Here is a 21,808-nt window from a genome sequence, read left to right on the forward strand (position 1 = left end):
TCTGTAGCCTGCTTTGGCCAAAAAAAACCAGGTGAAGTTAGTTACCTGTGTAGTTTCCTTTCATTGATCTGAGTTGCTACACAATCTGCAGAAGTCTGTGGCAGCCCATGGCTAAGGGTAAAAACCACTGATCTGCACAGAATGGTAGCGATCTTTGTCTACCATTTAAAATCTGGCTCTTGCCTTTTGCTGAGAGCAGGAGGAGGCAGATGCAGGAGTGTAAATGTCTGTTGGATTAGATAATCTGCATTTCATTACAGTTACATTTTTATTTTATTTTTATGATGGTCAGGCAGTGAGGGTGGAAGGAAATAATGCAGTGTTATACAAGCTCATAAGGGGATTATTTTTGTTAAATCACCCCCAAAAAACTCTCTCTTTATTACTATACTACTATTAACTCTGCGCAGGGTTAGCTTTATCTGTCCCATTTGGAGATTGGTGTCAGTCTTTTCAGAAACGCCTTTGTCCCCACCAGACACACAGACACACAGCTTTATAACTTATATGGATTCCCCTTCCCACTCCATATTAACTACCTGCAGTCATAAATTGAATGTTTATTTCGGAAGGTGAGCAAGTCAAAATCTGCTTTCTCTGTAGGCTACTGTAGGGGTTTCATATCACACTGGCAACATCACTAAACTTTCGTTGAAGATTTGCGAACTATAACAGTCGATTTCTGTAGTTACAAATGCTAATATATGCCATTGTTACAATGGCACGCGCCTAGTTTCGAATTAGGTAGCGCGAGGAGTGTCCACTGCTGGTAAAACCGTTACTGTGGACTCATTGAACTGTCAGCGAGGCAGTAACTTTTACACATAGGTAATATTTTTCCATGCCATATATGATATGAAAATGTTCAGTCGGTTACAGATACACACTTGTAAAGATAAAAACAAACAAGCTATATTTGGCTCTAAGTAATATTTTATTCGAAAAATGTACCGAGAGTGAGAAAGCTGACATGTTAACGTTAGTTGTCTAGCAGCTAGCAATGTTAAGCGATTTATTTGCTCTAAGTTAGCTCCAACAACGCAGTGTTATTAGCTACAATTTGGGAAAGCTGTTACATGTTTTAGGTCTTTCCCCTACCAACCAAGTTGTGAGAATTAAGCTTTGAGCGTTTGTGGTACAGGTTATATTAAATTAATTAGGTTTTTAATTATATTTTAACCCTAATTTAGTTGTTTCAGTTCATATCCACTTTAAATTAGGTACCCTGTTACGATCAAACAGAAGATAACGTAAACTATGAACGTTAACGTAATCTATATAACCAATACCATTAGATATGGTGGCTGGGCTGCTGCTACATAAAATGTTGCTTCTGCAACATTGTTTTCCACAGTGGTTTATAGATTATATTTTTTGAAAGGAATAGTTTATGTACGGAAGTAGCTAAATTAAGAATAAAATAAATTATTATATTATAATTTATATTATATAATATTATTACGTATTTTGCATGCCATGTCCAGACAGTTCCTGGGGACAATATTTAGATTTTGAGACTCATCTCCAAATCATGGCTGAGTTCTTTGGGATGCTGGGCTCCACATCTCAGTCTACACCCAAACCAAGAGACACCTCCACTTCCCAGGTATTACATGTGAAGAGATCAGTGGATGGGTTTCTTCATTTTTAACATTGAATTTTATTCACTGAAATGCCTAATAATGCACTTTGTGTTAATCTTATTCGTAAGTAATAATGTGAATTCATAATTTTCTTCTGTTTATGATTAGGGCCTAAAAATGCTAATATTTAGCCTTTTTTTGTTTAGCTGGATCACCTATTACAATTTTTTAATCTATTTTTTGTTTTTATTGTAAATATTGTTCTCTCTGGAAACTGGTCATTTTGAAGTATTGTAAGACAATCTATAAGTGATGCTCTACAAAATAAATATTAATTGATTGATGGATTTTTAGATCTGGCCCTAGTAAACTGAGGACCAAATTACTCTTAATTTTAGTTGCACTTAGTAATCTGCTCATTGCCAAGTGAAACATACAAAGAATGACCTGAATTAAGTATCTTGTCCTGCCTCAGAAACAAATGCTTTTAGGTTCTGTCCTTGATTAGTGTGATTAGTCTGAAGGCTGTTGGCTAGGTTTTTGGAAAAGCAGCTCCCCTGCTTTTACACAAGGTCAGCTCCCCTGTTTACACACAAGGGCAGCTCCCCTCCTTTTACACAAGAACAGCTCCCCAGTGTACACACAAGAGCAGCTCCCCTGTTTACACACAAGGGCAGCTCCCCAGTTTACACACAAGAGCAGCTCCCCAGTGTACACACAAGGGCAGCTCCCCAGTTTACACACAAGGGCAGCTCCCCAGTTTACACACAAGGGCAGCTCCCCAGTTTACACACAAGGGCTGCTCCCCAGTTTACACACAAGGGCTGCTCCCCAGTTTACACACAAGGGCTGCTCCCCAGTTTACACACAAGAGCAGCTCCCCAGTTTACACACAAGGGCAGCTCCCCAGTTTACACACAAGGGCAGCTCCCCAGTTTACACACAAGGGCTGCTCCCCAGTTTACACACAAGGGCAGCTCCCCAGCTTACACACAAGGGCAGCTCCCCTGCTCTTACACACAAGCAGGTCATGTTTTCCTCTCTCCCTGTGAACTCAGGCCCAGGCTGAAGGACCCAGCTCTGACCTCGACAGCAGAGGGGAGAGTGGCTCGTTCGGCAGCCTGGACGAGAGCTACGAGCAGCATGTGAGGTGAGAGGGAGAGAGGGCAGTACCCTCAGAGTGCGGTCCAGGTGCACAGCCTGCTGGGGAATCTAATCCCTGTCCATAATGCTCTCCTTTCTGAGTACAGGCCAGTAATTCTCACAGCACTGGACTCAGGAGCCTAACAGCTTTCAGTCTGACTCCTGCCTTATTTTAGCCAGTCACGTTCCTGACGTACAGCGTAAACACTGACCTGTTGACAACACGTTCCCTTGTTTTATACCTTAACTTGAAAAAGTGATTGTATATTTTGCGGACTATAGGTTACTAGGTAAACGGGGACCTATTTTTTGAGTTTGATAAATACTCAAAATGTTCAATACAACTTTTTTTTTATAACTATAACATGTATAGTTGACATAAATGGTTTATGTCCTTTTGCCATGAGTTATGCACCTTAGATTATTTCCATGCTAAAAAGTTTAGAAAACAAATTTAATACTAAACAATGCAATGATTGGGATGAGGCATTCATAGGAATTTTAAAATGGATCCCTCAAATTAATCCTGTCTGACAGGATTGACCCATGACCCCTGTGAAGGTGAGCTCAGGCGGGGGAATCCTGCCATCATGCTGCCTGTGCAGTGCGTGGCAGTACGTGCCCGTGGTCTGAATGGGCTTGTGCCTTTCTCTCCCCCCACCCCCCTCACCCCTCCGTAGTGATGATTCCGGAATCGGCGTCTGCAGAAGGGAGCTGGACGCCGAGCTGAAGGGCGGTGACTCCGCCTACTTCTCCGCCCTCAGCTCCAGGGTGGACCAGATCGGGAGGAGGGCCCAGGACCTGGTGGAGAAGATTAACAAGAGGCGGGCCACGGACCAGGAGGTCATGCACGACTTCCAGGAGAAGCTGACCAAGAAGGTATTTCACCAGAATTCACCAGAAGGCTTCATATCTGAGGTGACCTAACGGCAGGTCAGGAGACGAGTCTGAGGGGCGATAACAAGGCAACAGGGCTGTCAGTATGACAGCGTAATCATCGTACAGATATTGAATCCTGGCAGCTGTCTTTGTAAATTAAACTCTCCATTCTCTCCTGACATCATATGATCTATCCTTTGGCTCAAACTGATTAAAAAAAGTAATAAAAGCATTGTGCATTGCTCTGAAAATGAGGTACTTTCAGGTGCGTGGTGGGATAATCGTTAACTGGGATCATGGTGGGCAGGCATACAGGTAGACTTTACATTTCTTGGCTGCCACAGGTAGTTAAAACAGCCTTGCTTTATATGCTCAGTAAGACCAGAGTAGGAGGACGAGATGTGATGAATACCTGTGCAGTCCAAGCTTTCATGGAATGAAAATGCATTCGGGCACCCTATTGCTTTCTAAGCTCTGCAGGGACTTGGACTTTACAGTTGAACTGTGGGGGGGCGTGAGCGTGCCCATGACCATGTCACCCCCCCCCCCCCCCCCCCTCGCAGGTGAGTGAGGTGTGCCAGCAGGTGAAGGAGCAGATGTTCAGCAGCTACGAGGCCAACGGGCGCCTGATGGAGTCCAGGCTGCTGGAGCTGTCCGAGGTGCTGGGCAGGAGCAGCCAGCTCATCGCCGACCTGCAGGGCGCCAGCCAAACCCTGGCCGCCATCAACAAAGGTCTGTGCAAGACGCCCGAGCAGTGACCGCGCCCTCGGCCAATCAGAGCGCTAGGAGCACCCCCGTACCTGTGGCCGCACCCGCAGCGCTACAGAGCAGCCGCTGACATATGCCAGGGTAATAAAACCACTGCTTTAGAGAGGAGGAGGTTGGTCAGAGCTTGTGTTTATTAATAAAACAGCAGTTTATTGGAGTGTTCCAGCGTCTATCTGTTATTAATCCACACTGCCCTGTCGCAGTTGATCTCTTTACACAGTGGGTTCGGTGAAGCTCGGTGTGGGTTTATATTTCTGTGCAGGATTAATAGCAGCTTTTTTTTTTTACCGCGCGTCCCGGCACCTCAGAACGTTTACCATGACGGGCGCGTCGAAGGTCGCCACTGTCGATCATCTCTCACCCCTCTAAAAACGGAAGAGGACCGCATTCTCCCGCCAGAGGAACATTTATCAACGGACAAATCCCACCAAAGCACGCACCCCCACTTCTGCCCCCTCCATAACTATCAGGGCCATTTCCAAAATGAACGATTTTCAGCTCAAACACTGTATTCTTGCCTCACTGGGAAAATATAACAGTCTAATCTAAGATTATGTGAACAGCGATTACAGGCTTTTCCAGGCTGCTGGAGGCTGTTATAGTTAAGTGTTTCACCTTTTATTTTATTTATTTATTTTTTTAAACCTATCATTGCAGGAGAGTTAATTGCCCATCGTTCATGAAGGACTGACATGGAGCAAGTTCAGGTTACATAAGGATCCTGACATGATTAGAAACTGCAAAAAGGCTTTATTTATGCCTTCCAAACCATGTCCGTGAGGCTGTGACCAAAACGAGCTTCACAGCTGAAAAAGGGGTACAAAGGAACCGATTCCTAAAGTGCAAACAGCATTTATTAAAATAATTATTTTCACCAAAAAGCATCTTTTGCCCCACGTCAAGGACAAAACTAATTACAAAAATATCCTTTTAAATGACTAAATGTTACACTAGTTTATGTATTTGACAGCTACATGTGTGTCAGCAATACTTTCCCCCCCATTTGATTAAAGGTATTTACTGTAAATAGTAAACACATCACCAAACCACTGTACAATACTTAATATATCAGATTACCCCAAAGGGCTGCACATAGTGAGAAAAGCTACCAGTGGTTTGCCTACCAACCAGCTTTTTAACCTGCGTTTCTAATTGAGTTTCCAGGGAAGAATTTAAGTATTAGAATGGACCCAGGGAAAATGATTAGGCGGGTATTACAAACAAACTGCATGCTTAGACCTCACAGCTGATTTAGGTGCTCTAAATGTCCAACCATATGCTTGCCCTGTGTGTTCTAGTGTAAAATTTCTGAATGTCACTGAAGTAATAATGTTTGACCCTTCATATTGCCAAATTTGTGAATTCAGCCAAACAGACATATTTTGACCTTTTTTTTTTTCTTTTTTTTTAAGTTATTCAGGCATTTTCAAGACCCCCACAAGTAAGAGTAAATATTCCAAAACCATTCTGCAAAATAACCTGATAGATATATTTTTGCAAATAACTTGTGCAGTCAATCCAAACTGTATGCTTTACCGACTGCACAGGCTATATTAGTAAATGTCAGATCCATACATTGAGAAACCCCGAAGAAGTAAATTTGATAACATTCTCATTCAATTACGGCAGCACATCAGAACCGTTGTTAATGTTCAGCCCTTCGTTTCCCAGTCCGGACACAGGTGTTAAAGTTAGCAGTCTCAGGGAGCCAAGTGCGATTGGCCGCTTTCTGAAGCAGATGGAGGAGATGACTGGCGTGTGTGTGTGTGTGAGCCCAGGTCTCCCTGCACAGGACCGCACAGCAGCAGCAGCGGCAGGTCTATTTGTCCACTGTGAAGGACTGAAGGCCCGTGATGGCTCGACCCAGGATGAGCGCGTGGATGTCGTGCGTACCTGCAAAGTCCGGACACACGTAGAGAGATCAGTCAGACGGTTGTCTTGGAGACGGATGAACAGCAGTACAGGGAGTCTGGATAATCACGTCAAACCTGCGTATCTAATCTGCATTTCCGTAGAAACGTTGAGCAGAGGGTTTAGAGACTGAGACTGTCTGCACATGCATAATCGCGCCAGTGTAATCTTATAGCTCAGCATTTTAATGTTAAAGATATTCACACCAGTGATATTGTACACCAGTGCATTGCAGCAACAGTAAAAATCAATTCTGCGCTCATTAACGAGAATTTTTTTCCTCATTATTACGAGAAACTTTTCTGCTTATGAGATCCATTTCTCTTTATAGCGAGACACATCGGCCTGTTGTTATAACGAGCAAGTTTCTCATAATAATGAGAAGTTTATAGTAACGGGATACTGAGCAGGAAACGTACTGCAGCAGTTCTGCATTCTGCCAGGTGAAGCCAAGCCTCACTGGTGGTACAACTTGAGCACTGCTGCCCTCTGCTGGTATGATGCTGTAAAGACGCCTTTGACATGAGCCTAACTGTGCTCGTTAGACCTAAAGGGAGACCAAGTCTCCAGCTTGGTCGTGTACGTGCTTAGTCTCACAGCTGTCTCTCCATTCAGATTAGTCCCACACTCACGAACAGCGATAGCTCCGCTGCTGATATTTTTCTATACCAGATGGACTGCTCCAGCATTGCCTCCCTTGTCTGTACTTCCTGACTGTAGGATGTGCCACTTGGGCTACGCTAGTTTATGTACAGGCAAGTGGAGATGTGTAAGGTAGGACTTTATATCAGCAGGAATGTCTGTGGTCTCCCACAGGACAGGACAGGACAGGACAGGACAGGAGCAGAGGCAGATTTTTGGGTGTGCAGAACAGAGGTGACTCTGGTTAAGGGCACAGATTGTGGGTCCAGCGCTGGGGGTTTAAGAAGCCCGCTGTGGGCCCCCGGCCCTCACCCTCGTAAGTGTTGACGGCCTCCAGGTTCATGACGTGGCGGATGATGTGGTACTCGTCCGAGATGCCGTTCCCCCCCAGCATGTCCCTGGCCTGCCGGGCGATGTCCAGAGCTTTGCCACAGCTGTTCCTCTTCAGCATGGAGATCATCTCCGGGGCCGCTCTGGTTTTAACACACACACACAGGCACACACGCACACGCACACAAACACACACACGCACACACAAAAATAGCCATGTCAAACTTCTGCTCCTATTGGATCCAGGAAGTGCAGGAAATGTCTCTGATGTTTTTGTTTTTTTTTACTCCCCATTTTCTCCACACTTTTGTGCTCAGTTGTAATTTTAGGAACACACATCACTGCAGTGTCCCTCCTCCATCCAACCACACGCAATGCGCATGCTAGCACACACATCCTCCGAGAGCGTGCTGCACAAGCGGGTCCCAAAGCTTGGGCCGGGACCCGCTGAGGGTTCTTCGCAGCCGGAACCCCGATACCCCACACCCGGGCGGGTAAAGCACAGTCTCCAACCCCAGTCCCCTTCTCCCCCCGCGCCCCCCCGCCCCCCGCCCACGCTCACTTCTTCTGGTCTATGAGCCGGCCCAGCTGCAGGCAGGACTGGAGCCCGATGGTGATCTCCGTCAGCATGTCGGCCATCTTCTTCTGCATCAGCTGGTTCCGAGCCAGGGGAACTCCAAACTGCACCCTGGCGGACAGGCAGGAGAGACGCACAAAACCAGCACACCACAGCCAGGTAATCATTAACCTTCACTGCAACTCATCAAGGTCACATTTAAACCGAACTTTTAATGTTAATCTAGTAGCAAGCGTAAACTGCAATGATTAAACTGCCCTTTAACATTAACTAGATCTGTAAAAACTGCAACAGAACCTATTGCAGCAGTGAAGCAATGAACTATGAAGCTCGCAGTTAAGCTATCAAATAATTTTGACTGCAACTGTTAAACTGTAACAGTACGTTACTGAAACCAACTCTTGATTAGCATTGACCGTCTGCAGCCATTAAAACATCAGTTAGCGTGAGCTGTGAGTTCAGATACGAGCGGCGTGCTGTCGGCCTCTTACCTGTCCAGTGTGTACTGGCGGGCCGCGTGGAAGCAGAACTCTGCGGCCCCCAGCGCCCCCCAGGCAATACCGTAGCGAGCGTTATTCAGACAGCCGAAGGGACCCTGGCCAGTAAAAACAGGAGAGAGAGAGAGAGCTGAGGTCGACCACACCGTTATCTAGCCATTTGCCCAAGCCAAAAAAACAAGTAAATCTTAACAAGTATATTTGACTTATGTTCAGACTTATCTTATTTCTATCACTTTTTTTGCTGAATATAATGAAAAGATTGCCAATGAGATGAGACCGTTTTACTCATTTCAAGATTTACCGGTGCGATGATTTCACTTAAAACAAGCTATTATTTTCTACTTGAGAGAAAAAACAAGATTTTAAGTCTCATTACATGACTAAAAGACTCGTCAAGACAGACTTGTGACCTTGCAGTGTGACCTTGCCGATGAACAGAAGAACCAAAAACAAAACCGCAACATTTAAATGTAACTTTAAGAAGCGGGTCAGGACATGGGTCAGTTTGAGGTCGTACGCTGATCTGCAGTGCTTACACCTCAGGGTGGGGGGTGGTGGGGGGGGGGGGCTTTTATTCCTTAACCACTCACCGCCAGCCCGGACACTTTGGGCAGCAGGTTCTCCTCGGGCACCTCCACCTCGTCCATGAGGATCATGCCGGTGGCCGACGCCCGCAGGGAGAACTTGCCCTCGATTTTGGGCGTGGTCAGGCCCTTCATGCCGCGCTCCAGGATGAAGCCTCGAACCTGGCCGTCCTCGCACTTGGCCCACACCACGCAGATATCCGCCTCCGGGGAGTTAGTGATCCTGCAGGGGGGAGAGGTCAGCCCCGCTACAGCTCCACACGTCCACCAGTCAGCCGCAAAGTATATACGCCCAGGCCTCGCCATGTGCAGCCTACCTACACTCTGTTTCAAACCAGCCTCACATTACATTACAGGCATTTAGCAGACGCTCTTATCGAGAGTGACTTACACAGCTTTTACACAGCATTTACACTGCATCCATTTATACAGCTGGATAGATACTGATGCGATACTTAACCCTTTTAAGTATCTTGAGTAGTATATTAAGTATAAGTATGTTATATATATATATTAAGTATATTGAGTACCCTGAGGTCTGGGATGGGCTCTGGGACGGGCTCTGGGACGGGCTCTGGGACTCACCAGGTCTTGGAGCCGGTGAGGGTGAAGGTGCGGCTGGACGGGTTGTACTTGGCGCGGGTCTCCATGCCGCCGGGGTCGCTGCCGTGGTTGGGCTCGGTCAGGCCGAAGCAGCCCAGGATCTCCCCCCGCGCTGCGTGTGCAGGGGCGGGACAGGAAGACGGTCAGTGCGGCTAGCGGAGCAGCTAGCAGAGCGGTTAGTGGAGAGGCTAGCGGAGAAGCTAGCAGAGCGGTTAGTGGAGAGGCTAGCGGAGAAGCTAGCAGAGCGGTTAGTGGAGAGGCTAGCGGAGAAGCTAGCAGAGCGGTTAGTGGAGAGGCTAGCGGAGAAGCTAGCAGAGCGGTTAGTGGAGAGGCTAGCGGAGAAGCTAGCAGAGTGGTTAGCGGAGAGGCTAGTGGAGAAGCTAGCAGAGCGGTTAGTGGAGAGGCTAGCGGAGAAGCTAGCAGAGCGGTCAGTGGGGAAGCTAGCGGAGAAGCTAGCAGAGCGGTTAGCGGAGAAGCTAGCAGAGAGAGGCTAGCAGAGAAGCTAGTAGAGTGGTTATCGCAGCGGCTAGCGAAGCGGTTAGCAAAGCGGATGGTGCGGTGGCTAACAGGGAGGATAGCAGAGAGGCTAGCGAAGCAGCTAGAGGGGCGGCTATCGGGGCGGTTTACACGGCATGAGTGAGTCGCGGCTCGGCGAGCCCCGGGGCCTTACCCAGCTTCGGCAGGTACTTCTCCTTCTGCTCCTCGGTCCCGTACGCGTTGATGGGGTGCATGACCAGCGAGGACTGCACGCTCATGACGGAGCGGTACCCGCTGTCCACCCTCTCCACCTCCCTCGCTATCAGCCCGTACGCCACGTAGCTCGTCCCAGCACAGCCATACCCTGAGAGAGAGAGGGAGGGAGAGAGGGGGGGGGGAGAGGGAGAGAGAGAGAGGGGGAGGAGAGGGGGGGGGAGAGGGGGAGAGAGGAGGAGGGAGGGAGGAGAGAGAGGGAGAGAGGAGGAGGGAGGGAGGAGAGAGAGGGGGGGAGAGGAAGAGAGGGGACAGAGAGAGGGGGAGAGGAAGAGGGGGAGAGAGGGAGAGAGGAGGAGGGAGAAAAGGAGGGGGCGAGAGGAGGGGGGGTTGGACACAGAAGGACAAGAAACAATGTCAAAGTACACGTCATGATTCTGGTTTCAGGCTACAGTACACATGCAATCCAATTACTGTGTAATGCAATACTGTACAATACTGTGTGCATTAAAATACAGACAGCAGTATTTCTGACTGAACGGGTGGTTCCAGTAATGGTGATTTGTAGGTTACAGAACCAGATCCCTCACAGAGGACTAACCACTCTCTTATCAAACACGCCATAGGGTGAGGTTACTGACCGTCACTGCTTGTGTATGCAGTGTAAATAACCTCATCTTTAGCAGGCCTTGACTGAGTGCTGATCTCTAAAGCCCGTATGAGCTCAGAAAGAAGCCCGTTAGCAGGCCTGGACTGAGTGCTGATCTCTAAAGCCCGTATGAGGTCAGAAAGAAGCCCGTTAGCATGGGGTTTGCTCACCCTGGATGGTGGGGCCCAGGACTCCCAGCTCTCCCATCTCCGACACGATCTCCCGATGGAACACTGGGGAGGAGACAAATCAACGAGGCATGACGGTTATGTCTAGAATGTCCTGCATGGGTCTTTATCCATGCACATGCTGCCATAGACACAGTGGAGAAAGTGAACTGCCCAATTTCAGAAAGAAGGCAATTAGCATAAATTATTAGATTTGCGCGCACCAAGCAGCACAGCCTGTGGGGGCGTGCTCTGCTTGGAACTGACCTCCCCAATGAGAGGTGGCATTGACCCCAGCCGTGCCCCTGTGCCCCCCCCCCCCACCCCCAGCCCCCCACCCGGCCCGCAGCTCCCTACCCTCGTGCCTGTTGGCCATCAGTATGCGGGGCATGAGCTTCTCCTGGCAGTAGGTGCGGAAGGAGTCCCGGATCATCACCTCCTCCTCGGTCAGCTGACCCTCCAGCTCCAGGGCGTCGCGCCAGTTGAACTGCACCTTGGCTGGGGTGCAGAGTTCAGGCAAAACAGGAGTTAGAGCCAGGCCTAAGCATGGGGAACAGCCACAGCAGGGCCTTAAATGCCTAAATAAATCACTGAATGCCCGCTCTACGTACGTGCTTTGGCCGTCTTCTTCTTGCTCCCTTTTTCAGCCTCTTTAAAAAAAATAATAATAAAATGTAGAAACGTTAGCCAACAACCTTCCCTTCCAAGCCTTCAACAGCTTCAGCTGATGTAGCCACACTTGTGGTGTAAACATAATATAAAGCATCTCTAAAATCTACAACACCAGTATGTTTAGCAAAGTTGCTACATCATGAGCCCACATGTGCTTTGTTAATGCACACTTCAGTGGACTGCTGCTACATGTTCCGATAAGTCGTTTCAGTAGGCTTTTTTTTTGGCCTACAGCTGTCATTTAATTAAAAGAGGTAAAGCAAAAGTTTTTTCAAGAGTATTTAGAATCGGTCACAGATCACCTGCTACAAATCACAAAGCTGTGTATGAAAAACTATGAGGCGTAACATGGGGGGATAGGGTACTGAAGGTATGCTGGGGTACAGCATGGTATGTAGGCTAAGAATCACATGACAAGGGTTCCTTGGCTTTTCATAAAAACGCCACCAATCACAGCCACCCTCAGGCAGAGGACTCCTACCCCTGTACTGTAAATATAAAACATGCCACCCTGCCAAGGCGTAACTTGGCAGGATGACATACCTGCCATCCCAATATAAAAATAATAAATGCTCCCTGTTTGCACGTGACAGTCTTCAGACAGTGCTGTGATGTCGCAGCAATTCTACAATGCTTCCGGAACGCCAATAAACAATCCAGCTGACTCACGGACACACAGGAAAGAGGCAGGGATCTCACATCGTGTTCGTACACTTAAACGCTGCAAGGCCTACACATATAACAGAGCTAGGGAAACTGTTTTTGTACAAGAATAAGCCAAAGGTGTTGAAAATTATACTACATGTTTTGCATGCTGAGTTACACCCAACACCAGGACATACTACGCCTTTTCATTAAATGGGTGTTTAAAGGGGTGGTTGCTGGGTCGCTGGTCCTAAGGTACTGTTTTAGTGTGTGGATGGGCCCACGGTCTCTCTTTAAACCCTGACCAGGCCAGGGATGACCTTGACCGGCAGCTTGTGGGGTGAGGCACAGTTGGCACTGGCATCACCAAAGGAAGGATGGGTTCAGTCTGCCAAGACAACAGCGTCTTCTTTCACCTGCAAGTCTGCCTGTTGAGTTGCTAACGGAGCGTCTTAGTGTCTCCTATATCCAACGCCCACTATTTCACAGTACAGTATATAGAAGTGCATACACTTAATCATTACAATGTTCACAATATTGCCAAGAATGGTGAAACAATACGCGGCTTATCTGAAAGTATAAAACGTGTAGTGCACATAATATAGAAACATAGAAAAAATATTTCTAAACTGAACTGAATTTTCCCGTCCAATTTCGGTAAGTACCACTTCGCTGAGCCCCGGTTTAGGGAACACCTGCCCTTACCCCACTGGGCAGGCGCGACGGTCCCCTGCGCTCTCGAGGCGGAGATCAAAGCACATCTCTGGGAGCTGGCGAGCAGACGGAGAGCGGCGCTTCTTAACGCCATGTCGGATTTACTGAAATAGAAAACACACAGCTAGCTACAGACAGACTACACACAGAAGCAAAGAGAAAAATATTAATGAGACCGACAATCGTGGAACTGTAACGTTGGCCAATGTTAACTAGCTGTCTGACTGAACTTGATACCTTGTTGTGAACTAGCTTGCCCTTGTCTCGATACTCAGTCTATAGTTTTCCAGCCAGATTCGCGATACGCGAGTTACACAGTATTTCCCATTATCCTAACGATAGCTAGCGAGTAGCTCAGTGATCTTTGCTCGGCTGTCAGGTAATGTTGCACGTACAGTAGCCTATACTGAGATGATAACGTCAAAACTTGTAATTACCTGTGTCCAGAAAAAAAGAATATCTCCGGTTCAAGGTTCCCTTTTACAGCTTGACAAGCGAAAAGGCTGACGTCACGACAGTGCGTCAAGACAGCTCCTGTATCAACATTGTCGAACGGCGAAGCCTGTTCGCCATGTTGAGTGTGTCAGGGAGCGCGTAAATTTTGTTTCCTGAGATCTTAACTTGAATAACACTAAATGAATGGAGTGAACTGTGCCGTATCTATGCCGACTAAATTCAACTGCTCATTGTTTGAAGACATTTACGTTGCAGCAGGTAGAGAACTCTGCTCATCAGCCTCACTTAACATGTAAACCCTTCAGATCCTCTTGCAAGTAATCGGTTTGCCCAATGGGCATTAAGTGGGAGGTGGTTAGAAAGCAACTCGGCTGATTGGCTTGCTATCGGGGAGTGTAAACTTTTAGGCGTGCCCATTGGCTGGAAAGTTGAGGCTATAACGCAGCCCAGTGCATGTACCTGCTCCGTGTTCTTTAGCTATTTTCGAGAGAGGCGTGGCTACCTAAAGGTTTTAGGTAACTTTATGCGAAAGAACAGGCCTGCATTTTGAAATGAAATTGTTTTCTAAGTTGGTCAATTTTGCACTGTGTCAAGCATACGCACACCATTTATATGCCTATGCAAACAGTGAAAGTATTTTTAGGTCCATGTGACTGTATCATTCTGGTGGCTTTAATGTTAGGTGTTTGCCAAGTTCATTTTCACTTGTGTATTGTAATATACATAATTCCTTTGAGTAGATTATGTCATGCTCACAAGAAAGCAAACCAATAATCAGTTTGGGTTGTTTCAGTCAAACATAGGCTAGTCTTCTGGTTCTTGTTTTGGCTTTAACTGATAATCCAAGTTTGTGGATTTTACTCATGTGTTACACCGAACAGCCTTCTTTTTATTAACATGACTCAGAACCTTCAAGGACAAAAATTTCTGCATGATTCATATGTGTTATAGAATCATGTAACATTTTTTGTGCAAAAAAATGTCCCTTCCCCCCAAAAAAGCAGGGGGAAAAAACCAAAACTTTCTGGGGTCTGTTGATGTTATGTCAGTTTTACTCTTTGCATCCATTGTAAAGCAATCAGAAACCTCTGTGAATATGTACACAGTAAAATGTGCAGGGTTAATTCAACTCTCACAGTGTTAATTCAGCTTTAACAGATAACATTTGGTCCAGAGTGAATTAAAACTCTTTGACAGTTGAATGAACACTGCACATTTACTGTATATAATATACTCTTTAAATGGCCTAGACAGTCCTCTACAAAATCTTCTACGCCCCAACTGGAAACATACATTAAAATAGCATATATTGGAATGCAGTTCAGCATCACCTAATATCGTTGTCTAATGTAAAGAAGTTTTACAAAGCTTTTTTTTTTTTTATGCAATGTCCTATACAAGTGAAGTTTATACTGCTACTATCACTGTGAACAACAACAAAAACAATAGTGTTCCAGCCCCCTTCTGGGTCTTGCACCCAAATATATATATATATATTTTTTAAACGCTTCTGTCATTTTATTTTCCATGGACCTGCTTGCTGGGAAAATGGGGACAAACTATTGAGCTGGGACTCATCACTAGAGGGCAGGACTTACTAAGAAAATGACTGCTATTGCTAATGTTGCTAATGTCTCATCCGTAGTCGTAAATCACAACAACAAAAAAAGGTTTTTAAATACAGGTTTGTATTCAGTTGTAAATTTGTGTGGATTGCACTCTTTGAGAAAATAGGTTTAAAAACATTTGAACAGTTTGCAACTTAGCCAGGAAAATGGCGACCATTGTTTTGCCTGAATGGCCTGTTCTCGTCATTATCTTATGTTATGAATTATTTTTAGACATTCCCTTTACTTTAAATCACATAGAACTCGTTTCAAGTTGCAAGATTCGTGACACACTCATGAATGTGAAACCTGACTTGACGCGACAGGTGTTTGTGTAACATGAGAAACGATGAGAAAGGTAAAGTTGAATAAAAGTCAGGGATATATTTACATGTACATTTAGGCTCCAGTGCAGAGAGACTCACAGAAGTGCATGCATACGTATGGTTTTTGGCAGGAAGCAGCGATGATGCAAATTCCCAGCTGTCGCAACTGATAGCAGTAGTCACGCTACCTTCCTGGTAGAGGAGCAATACCGTGAGAGACGGGTTAGTCCAATCTGTCTGTGCTCGTTAGGCTGAATAATGTATGTGTGGATTGCCTCAACCGATTAAATGCAGGGCCCTTTGTCACATGATCTACTGGCACCTGCTGACAATCCTGGCACCTGCAGACAACTCCCACTGGGACTCCCAGAACAGGTCTGCCAGTTGGGCACTGCCCGCGAGTGTGTGGTGCCAGCCAGCCTGGCAGACAGACTGCAAGTAAGAGAAGCACAGACTCGGGCCAATTACGGCCGCCAAGCATAACAGACTCGTTTCAGATGTGCCGCCGAATTTCAGTTCAGGCGAAAGCAAGAATTCTGCAGGTTCTATGGATAAGTCCCAGGTGCTCCTCAAGAAAACCACTTTGAATAATATTTTGTTTATATTTCCATGTTTTGCCAACTATATGGCCTCATGCTTTTAGATTTAAAAAAAAAAATTATTATGTGGTGTGCATGTGTTTTGAAATATTATATAGCAATTAGTCAGTATTTGTACTAATAACATCCAGTTTGTCAGGTTTGTGTGGAATAATGGATAATCTCTAAAGCTAAAGAAGTGGGGTGTGCTCAAGTACAGAGAAATCTTTTTTTTTTTTAACTTTAATTTTATTTTATATTTTATTTTTTAGTGGTGGAGGTGGGTCGACTAACTTTAAAGTCCCGAAACCGTTAGTCGACATCAGTTAGACTAGCACGCAGGATAGGAATTCTCAGAATATGAGTTACGCTTTTCCTTATTGACTTGACTTCCTTAATGTTCGAGACGCTGGGTAAAATCGTATATGTACCGTTTAACCTCTTTGCGTACAGTTGCCCGTCTGGTGTTTTGCCCAGCTGCACATGCTGTCTGTCTGAAGCGAAAGCGCGGACCTATTTCACAAATTCACATTCCATCGGAGTGAAGACTCTGAGAAATCCCACTAAAACCCACCTACAACGGCCAGTGATAGGTCCATTTTTCTGTCAATCATAAAATGTTCTCTCTCCCATTGGTCAAACCTGGTAGTATTCATGAATACATCTATGTTATGGGATAGGTCTAATTGGGACTTTGTGGTTGAATTCTGTAGTTGGAGCGCTAGTGACATTGTCTGTCGACAGGGTTAGAGAGCTAACGGTTGTGGATATACTCAGTTAAAGAACGGGGAGGTATGATATAGCCTCTTTAAAAAGTTTCTTACTCACAACGAATCAGACCGATTATGGAATTAGAGGACAGAAGTCCAGACTCCAAATATGGTAAGATGTTTATTTATAAAACGTTACTGAAACCTTATCCTTATTTCATTGTCACACAGTAGCCCGCTAGCTACTACTGGTGTTGCACACGCTGTGTTGCTTCGGTGTGGCACACAGTGGACCGAGCAGAAATGCGAACAATAAACCATGGGTGTGGGCATGCAGTGGTCGCATGGCTGGTTGCAGTGAAGAAATAAATATCTATGTGAAACATTTTGGGTTTTTTTTGGTGCAAGTTAGTAAGAAGCACAATGATGGTTTTCTTGGGTTGGTTTCTGCAGCCCGATGTAGTCCCGTTAGAGCTGCGTCACCTTGGTTGGGGATAATGAGGTATTTTCACGAATCTCCGAACTGAGCCACATGAGTGCGTGAATTCAGTTTAAATCCGTGAATGAATAGATTGTTCGGCTGATTGTGTTGTTTTGCCCATAAACCCTTTCCGGTTAACGCAGCGTAATTCTGACTGTTACTTTGCGAGTGGTCTCTGCGCGTTGTTTTCAGCAAGGAAACAGCGCCCAGATGTGAAATCCATTAGTTAATGGCATCTTCCACGCCCAGTCACGATTTCTGGCTTGCCGGCACCTTCTGAAATACTTTGTTAAAGGTACAATTAGACCCTTTTAGTAATGATTCCGAGGAATAAACCCACATAACGTTTTTCTCAAAATATAAAACATATTTTCCCAAAAGATAAGTGATAATAACACTTATCTTATAATAACACTTAAAGGTAAATAATAACACACCCTTTTTTCCCCAGTACTCTTTGCACCCTCCCTTTGCAAGACGTCATCTTCTACAGTATTTTGGTGAAGATTTGTGAACATATTAGGGAGATCTTTGACCATCTTTCCAGACAGTCTTTCGAGATCTGTCAGATCCTTTGTCCTGCACTTGTGGACTGCTCTCTTTAAAACCACAAATCATCGATTGGGCTCAAGTGTGGTGTCAGTTGATCATTTCTTGGTTGATTTGGAGGTGTGCTTGGGCTCATTGGGCCTCATTCACAAAACGTGTGTACGATCACATTTGATCGTAAACTGTGTGTAAGAACGTTTCCAAGAACATTTCAACATTCATCATTTTTTTCTTATCTGTGTTTGTTCACGGCTTTTTAGTTATGCTAATCACATGAACAGGATTGCGCATAAAATTTACAAACAGCATTCATCATCTCATACACCTGGGATATGCACAAAGACGCAGGTCTGCACGTGCGTCATGAATCCCATATTGGTTTTTTCATAGGAACATTTTAAAGAACAAAAGTAAGAATAATTTAAGAAAAGTTTTGTATATGAGGCCCATTGTCTTGCTGAAAGATCCAACTGTGTCTAAGTTTGAGCTTCACTGTAGAGGGAAGCAAGTTTCTGGCCAAAGTATCTTGGTACTTGCTAGCGTTCATGAGTCCACTGGCCATAACCTGAGCCCCAGGATTAAAAGATGCAAAGCAACGCTATAACATTGAATATCCACCGCCATATAATTTTTAATGTAAGCATCCTTCCGATGACAAATCCACAGCTACTCTGCATGGCCAAAATGTTCGATTGTGGTCTCACCTGACCTTCACACCCTCTTCAGCAAACTGAATACTCTTAATTTATTTATTTCCCTCTTTGTAGAGGTTTTTTTCCCCTGGCAATCCCTTCGGAAGGTTCTCTTGTCTTGGAGTGGCGCCTGACTGGCGATCCATCGCAGCTCATCAATTTAGCTGAACTCAATGCATCTTATCACCCTAAACACCGAAATGGCAGGTGACAGTTGAAGAACAAAAGTACTTTGGTCGGATTCCCAGGACACCATGAATCAAACAGTCACAGGGAGTACACAAACGTCAGTTGTACTCGGCAAAGAAACACAAATACAGGCATGCAACCAGACCTGGGTCAAATACGTATTTGTTTTGGATTCAAATGCTTTTCTATGCTTTACTGATCTTGTCTGGAGTATTGGAACCAATTAAATACTTTCTAAAAGTGCAAACCCCGCCTTCTGGTCATATTGGCAGCAAGCGGCCAAAACCAGACTTCGTTTTTGAAGCTCATTTCCTGGTCTTGTTGTAACTGGTTGCTCACTAGCGCCACTACGGTTGGCTCCAGTATAGGTGATTTCATATCCGGTTTCCATGTAAGTCTACGGTCCAAATGCGGTCAAAATACAAAGTCAATAAATTTTTCTCATGAGAACAAATAGTCACAATATGTGTATTTTATTCGTCTTATGACTTTCCATGGGTCGATTTCATGATTTGTTGTGTCAATTGGGCACTGTTATAATATTTGTTGTGGACCAATGAGGTACAGTTTGCGTCACTTCCTGATTACTGCGGATGACTAAGCTACAGTAGACCCTACTGTAGCTTAGTCATCCGCAGTAATCAGGAAGTCTATGGTCACTGGGGTGGGCGGAGGCGCCTCTTGGCCTTGACATTGCGGCTCCGGCCACGGTCCATCTGAGCGAAGTCAGAAAATGTAGGCATCCCATTTCGTAGTCATTTCATTATGGCGTGTGCTATTTACAGCTGCACTAGACGACCATAAAATAATCCTCCTCTTAAGTTTTTCGGTAGCCGAGTCATTTTTACTATTTCCTTTAGCCTACTTAACCAATGTCACCAAATCAATGTAGGCTACATTATTTTTGTCTTCATGCACCATTTGGAAAACTTGCTGTACAAAGTGCGTTGTCATATTTACACGCCTGCTGATCAGTTATTAAAATACTTGGTAGATTTGTTAATCACCGCTGACAGTGTTAATTTTTATTCGGTAGAAAGTGATTTGCGAACGATCGGTCAGCTAGCGTCACTGAGCAAGTGAACACCACAAACGGCGATGGAGTAGCTAGTAGCAGTTACTGGCTCATTAACTGACTGTGGCGAAAACCTACGACGATAACTTGCTCGGTTAACAGCAGGTCTACCAGACGGTTATACGAAAATTAGCCTAGTCAAATCACCAGTAGCCTACACATCTCTGATTGATTGGCCATCAGTGTAGTCAACGTTCTTCCCCTGTGGTTCATATTGCTAATGCGTGAGCTAACCACGGATAGCCTACCTAGCTCACTGGCAAGCTGATATGCTAGCTAAGCTATTCGTTTTGCTGAGAAACATAAATTGAAGATAACTGAACATAATTGTATTTTTAATGTCATACATACAACGTGATTACATGACACAGTACAGTCACGGATGGAAATTAAACTCCGTAAACATCTGATAATATATTTTAAAACATAACGGCAGACAGTCAGCTAGCCTCAAGTTCGTTCTGCAGTCGTTCGTTCAGGTTGATGGGCTTTTCCGCACCGGACTGTCAATCACGTTGTAAAATCACAGAGCCGCTTAACTCTATGGTTTTGGCTCCAAAGCGAGAACATGGCCGTGCCCGCCATTGAGCTTCAAAACGTGTTTTAGAGACCCACGGAGAGTCAATGGGTGACGTCACAGTAGCTTTGTCCATATTTTTTACAGTCTCTGATTGGCAGGCTCAGTTACGACAGGCAAGATCAATAGAGCACAGAAAAGTATTTGAATCCAAAACAAATACATATTTGACCCAGGTCTGCATGCAACCAGTAATTTTGCCACTCTTCAATATTATTGTGGAAAAATATGGCCTGCAGTTATATATAGAGGAATGCATTAGAGCATGCCTATGAGCTCTCGGTCCGGCTACAAATAGATGTTTTCATAAGCAGGCATGTTGTTCTTAATTAACTCATGAACATGCTTGTCTTTATGGAAACATCCCAGACCCTCCAACAGCCCCCACCCCCAAGATACTCTGTCTGTTTAGATGTCTGTGAACTACACTAAACGTAAAACTGAATTGATTTCAAATGGAAATGAGCCTAACATGAATGAGGTAGGACAAAGACTCATCAGCTTGCCAGAATTTTCTAGGTGTTTTTCTTGAATAGATTTTTTCTTTACTTGCACTTGTTTTTGTATTCGTTTCCTCTTTCTTCCTCTTCCAGCTGTGCATAGTACACCAGGGCTGTGTTCCAAACTGTATGCTTGTGTTCTATCAAGTGTGGTACGATTCGGTGTAACACAGTTTGGAACACAGCCCAGATGGACACAAACATGTAACAGTGTATTCAAGGAACATTCTAGAAGGTTCTGACAGATTCCTGAAAATACAGTAGTGAGCAACAGTGCTGAATAGCTTTGCAAAAGGGATAAAATGCAGCCATTTTAATTGACAGTTACGTGGTTGTTTTCTATGTGATAGACTACGGGCGTGTGTTAAAATACTACCTGCATGTGTGTACTGTAATGGGTATGTGTGGACTTTTAATCAGCATCACTGACATAGATTGTTTGGAGTCTGTGGCAGTTTCATTGTAGAAATGTGTAAACCAGACCTAGCCTATGTTTAGCCTCACATTTCCCTCAGGGCGTTATCTGCCGCTGAGTGCGGTTTCCTCTCATGCGTGTGTGGAGGAGGTCGGGGCCTGCTTGTTCCAGGCAGTGATGCATTAAAGAGCTGGGCTCTTTCACAGAGCCAGGCTTAGTGTGGCTGTAGCTGGAATCTTTCACAGATCCAGGCTTAGCATGGCCGTAGCTGGGATATTTCACAGAGCCAGGCTTAGTGTGGCTGTAGCTGGAATCTTTAACAGAGCCAGGCTTAGTGTGGCTGTAGCTGGAATCTTTCACAGAGCCAGGCTTTGTGTGGCTGTAGCTGGAATCTTTAACAGAGCCAGGCTTAGTGTGGCTGTAGCTGGAATCTTTCACAGAGCCAGGCTTAGTGTGGCTGTAGCTGGAATCTTTCACAGATCCAGGCTTAGCATGGCTGTAGCTGGGATATTTCACAGAGCCAGGCTTAGTGTGGCTGTAGCTGGAATCTTTCACAGAGCTAGGCTTAGTGTGGCTGTAGCTGGAATCTTTCACAG

The 21,808-nt window shown here is 45.3% G+C and overlaps 3 protein-coding genes across 8 annotated transcripts in view; 2 read left to right on the top strand and 1 right to left on the bottom strand.

The window, feature by feature from the left end:
• Window positions 1-410: 410 nt before the first annotated feature.
• Window positions 411-4,601, top strand: syce2 (synaptonemal complex central element protein 2). Of its 2 annotated transcripts, none has more exons than XM_035399177.1 (5): window positions 411-572; window positions 1,485-1,606; window positions 2,642-2,733; window positions 3,407-3,605; window positions 4,169-4,601. In XM_035399177.1, exons 1-5 carry the CDS (start codon window positions 557-559, stop codon window positions 4,361-4,363), a joined length of 624 nt encoding a protein of 207 aa, XP_035255068.1. In that variant the 5' UTR covers window positions 411-556; the 3' UTR covers window positions 4,364-4,601. The 2 variants fall into 2 exon arrangements, with proteins under 2 accessions (XP_035255068.1, XP_035255069.1); XM_035399178.1 differs by lacking the exon at window positions 411-572 and adding an exon at window positions 754-828.
• Window positions 4,602-5,209: 608 nt separating this feature from the next.
• On the bottom strand, window positions 5,210-13,769 carry gcdhb (glutaryl-CoA dehydrogenase b). 4 transcript variants are annotated; one of them, XM_035399173.1, is made up of 12 exons: window positions 13,496-13,769; window positions 13,049-13,164; window positions 11,638-11,676; window positions 11,384-11,524; window positions 11,030-11,092; window positions 10,191-10,361; window positions 9,503-9,632; window positions 8,924-9,140; window positions 8,325-8,428; window positions 7,819-7,944; window positions 7,239-7,399; window positions 5,210-6,266 (listed from the first exon to the last, which is right to left on the bottom strand). In XM_035399173.1, exons 2-12 carry the CDS (start codon window positions 13,149-13,151, stop codon window positions 6,193-6,195), a joined length of 1,329 nt encoding a protein of 442 aa, XP_035255064.1. In that variant the 5' UTR covers window positions 13,152-13,164; window positions 13,496-13,769; the 3' UTR covers window positions 5,210-6,192. The 4 variants fall into 4 exon arrangements, with proteins under 4 accessions (XP_035255064.1, XP_035255063.1, XP_035255066.1 ...); XM_035399172.1 differs by having other exon boundaries at window positions 13,049-13,161; window positions 13,495-13,769; XM_035399175.1 differs by lacking the exon at window positions 13,496-13,769 and adding an exon at window positions 13,295-13,451 and having other exon boundaries at window positions 13,049-13,161.
• A 2,954-nt stretch (window positions 13,770-16,723) lies between these two features.
• LOC118217038 (choline transporter-like protein 2) overlaps window positions 16,724-21,808 on the top strand; it is a 34,269-nt gene continuing 29,184 nt past the window's right edge. The window contains exon 1 of one of the 2 annotated variants that reach the window (XM_035398789.1): window positions 16,724-16,906. In XM_035398789.1, coding sequence (XP_035254680.1) covers window positions 16,870-16,906 — 37 coding nt within the window. In that variant the 5' untranslated portion in view covers window positions 16,724-16,869. The remainder of the gene's footprint in view (window positions 16,907-21,808) is intronic. The other variant, XM_035398791.1, reaches the window with a different exon arrangement.

This window comes from Anguilla anguilla, chromosome 17 (genome assembly GCF_013347855.1).
Source record: "Anguilla anguilla isolate fAngAng1 chromosome 17, fAngAng1.pri, whole genome shotgun sequence".
In the NCBI taxonomy this organism is placed as follows: domain Eukaryota; kingdom Metazoa; phylum Chordata; class Actinopteri; order Anguilliformes; family Anguillidae; genus Anguilla; species Anguilla anguilla.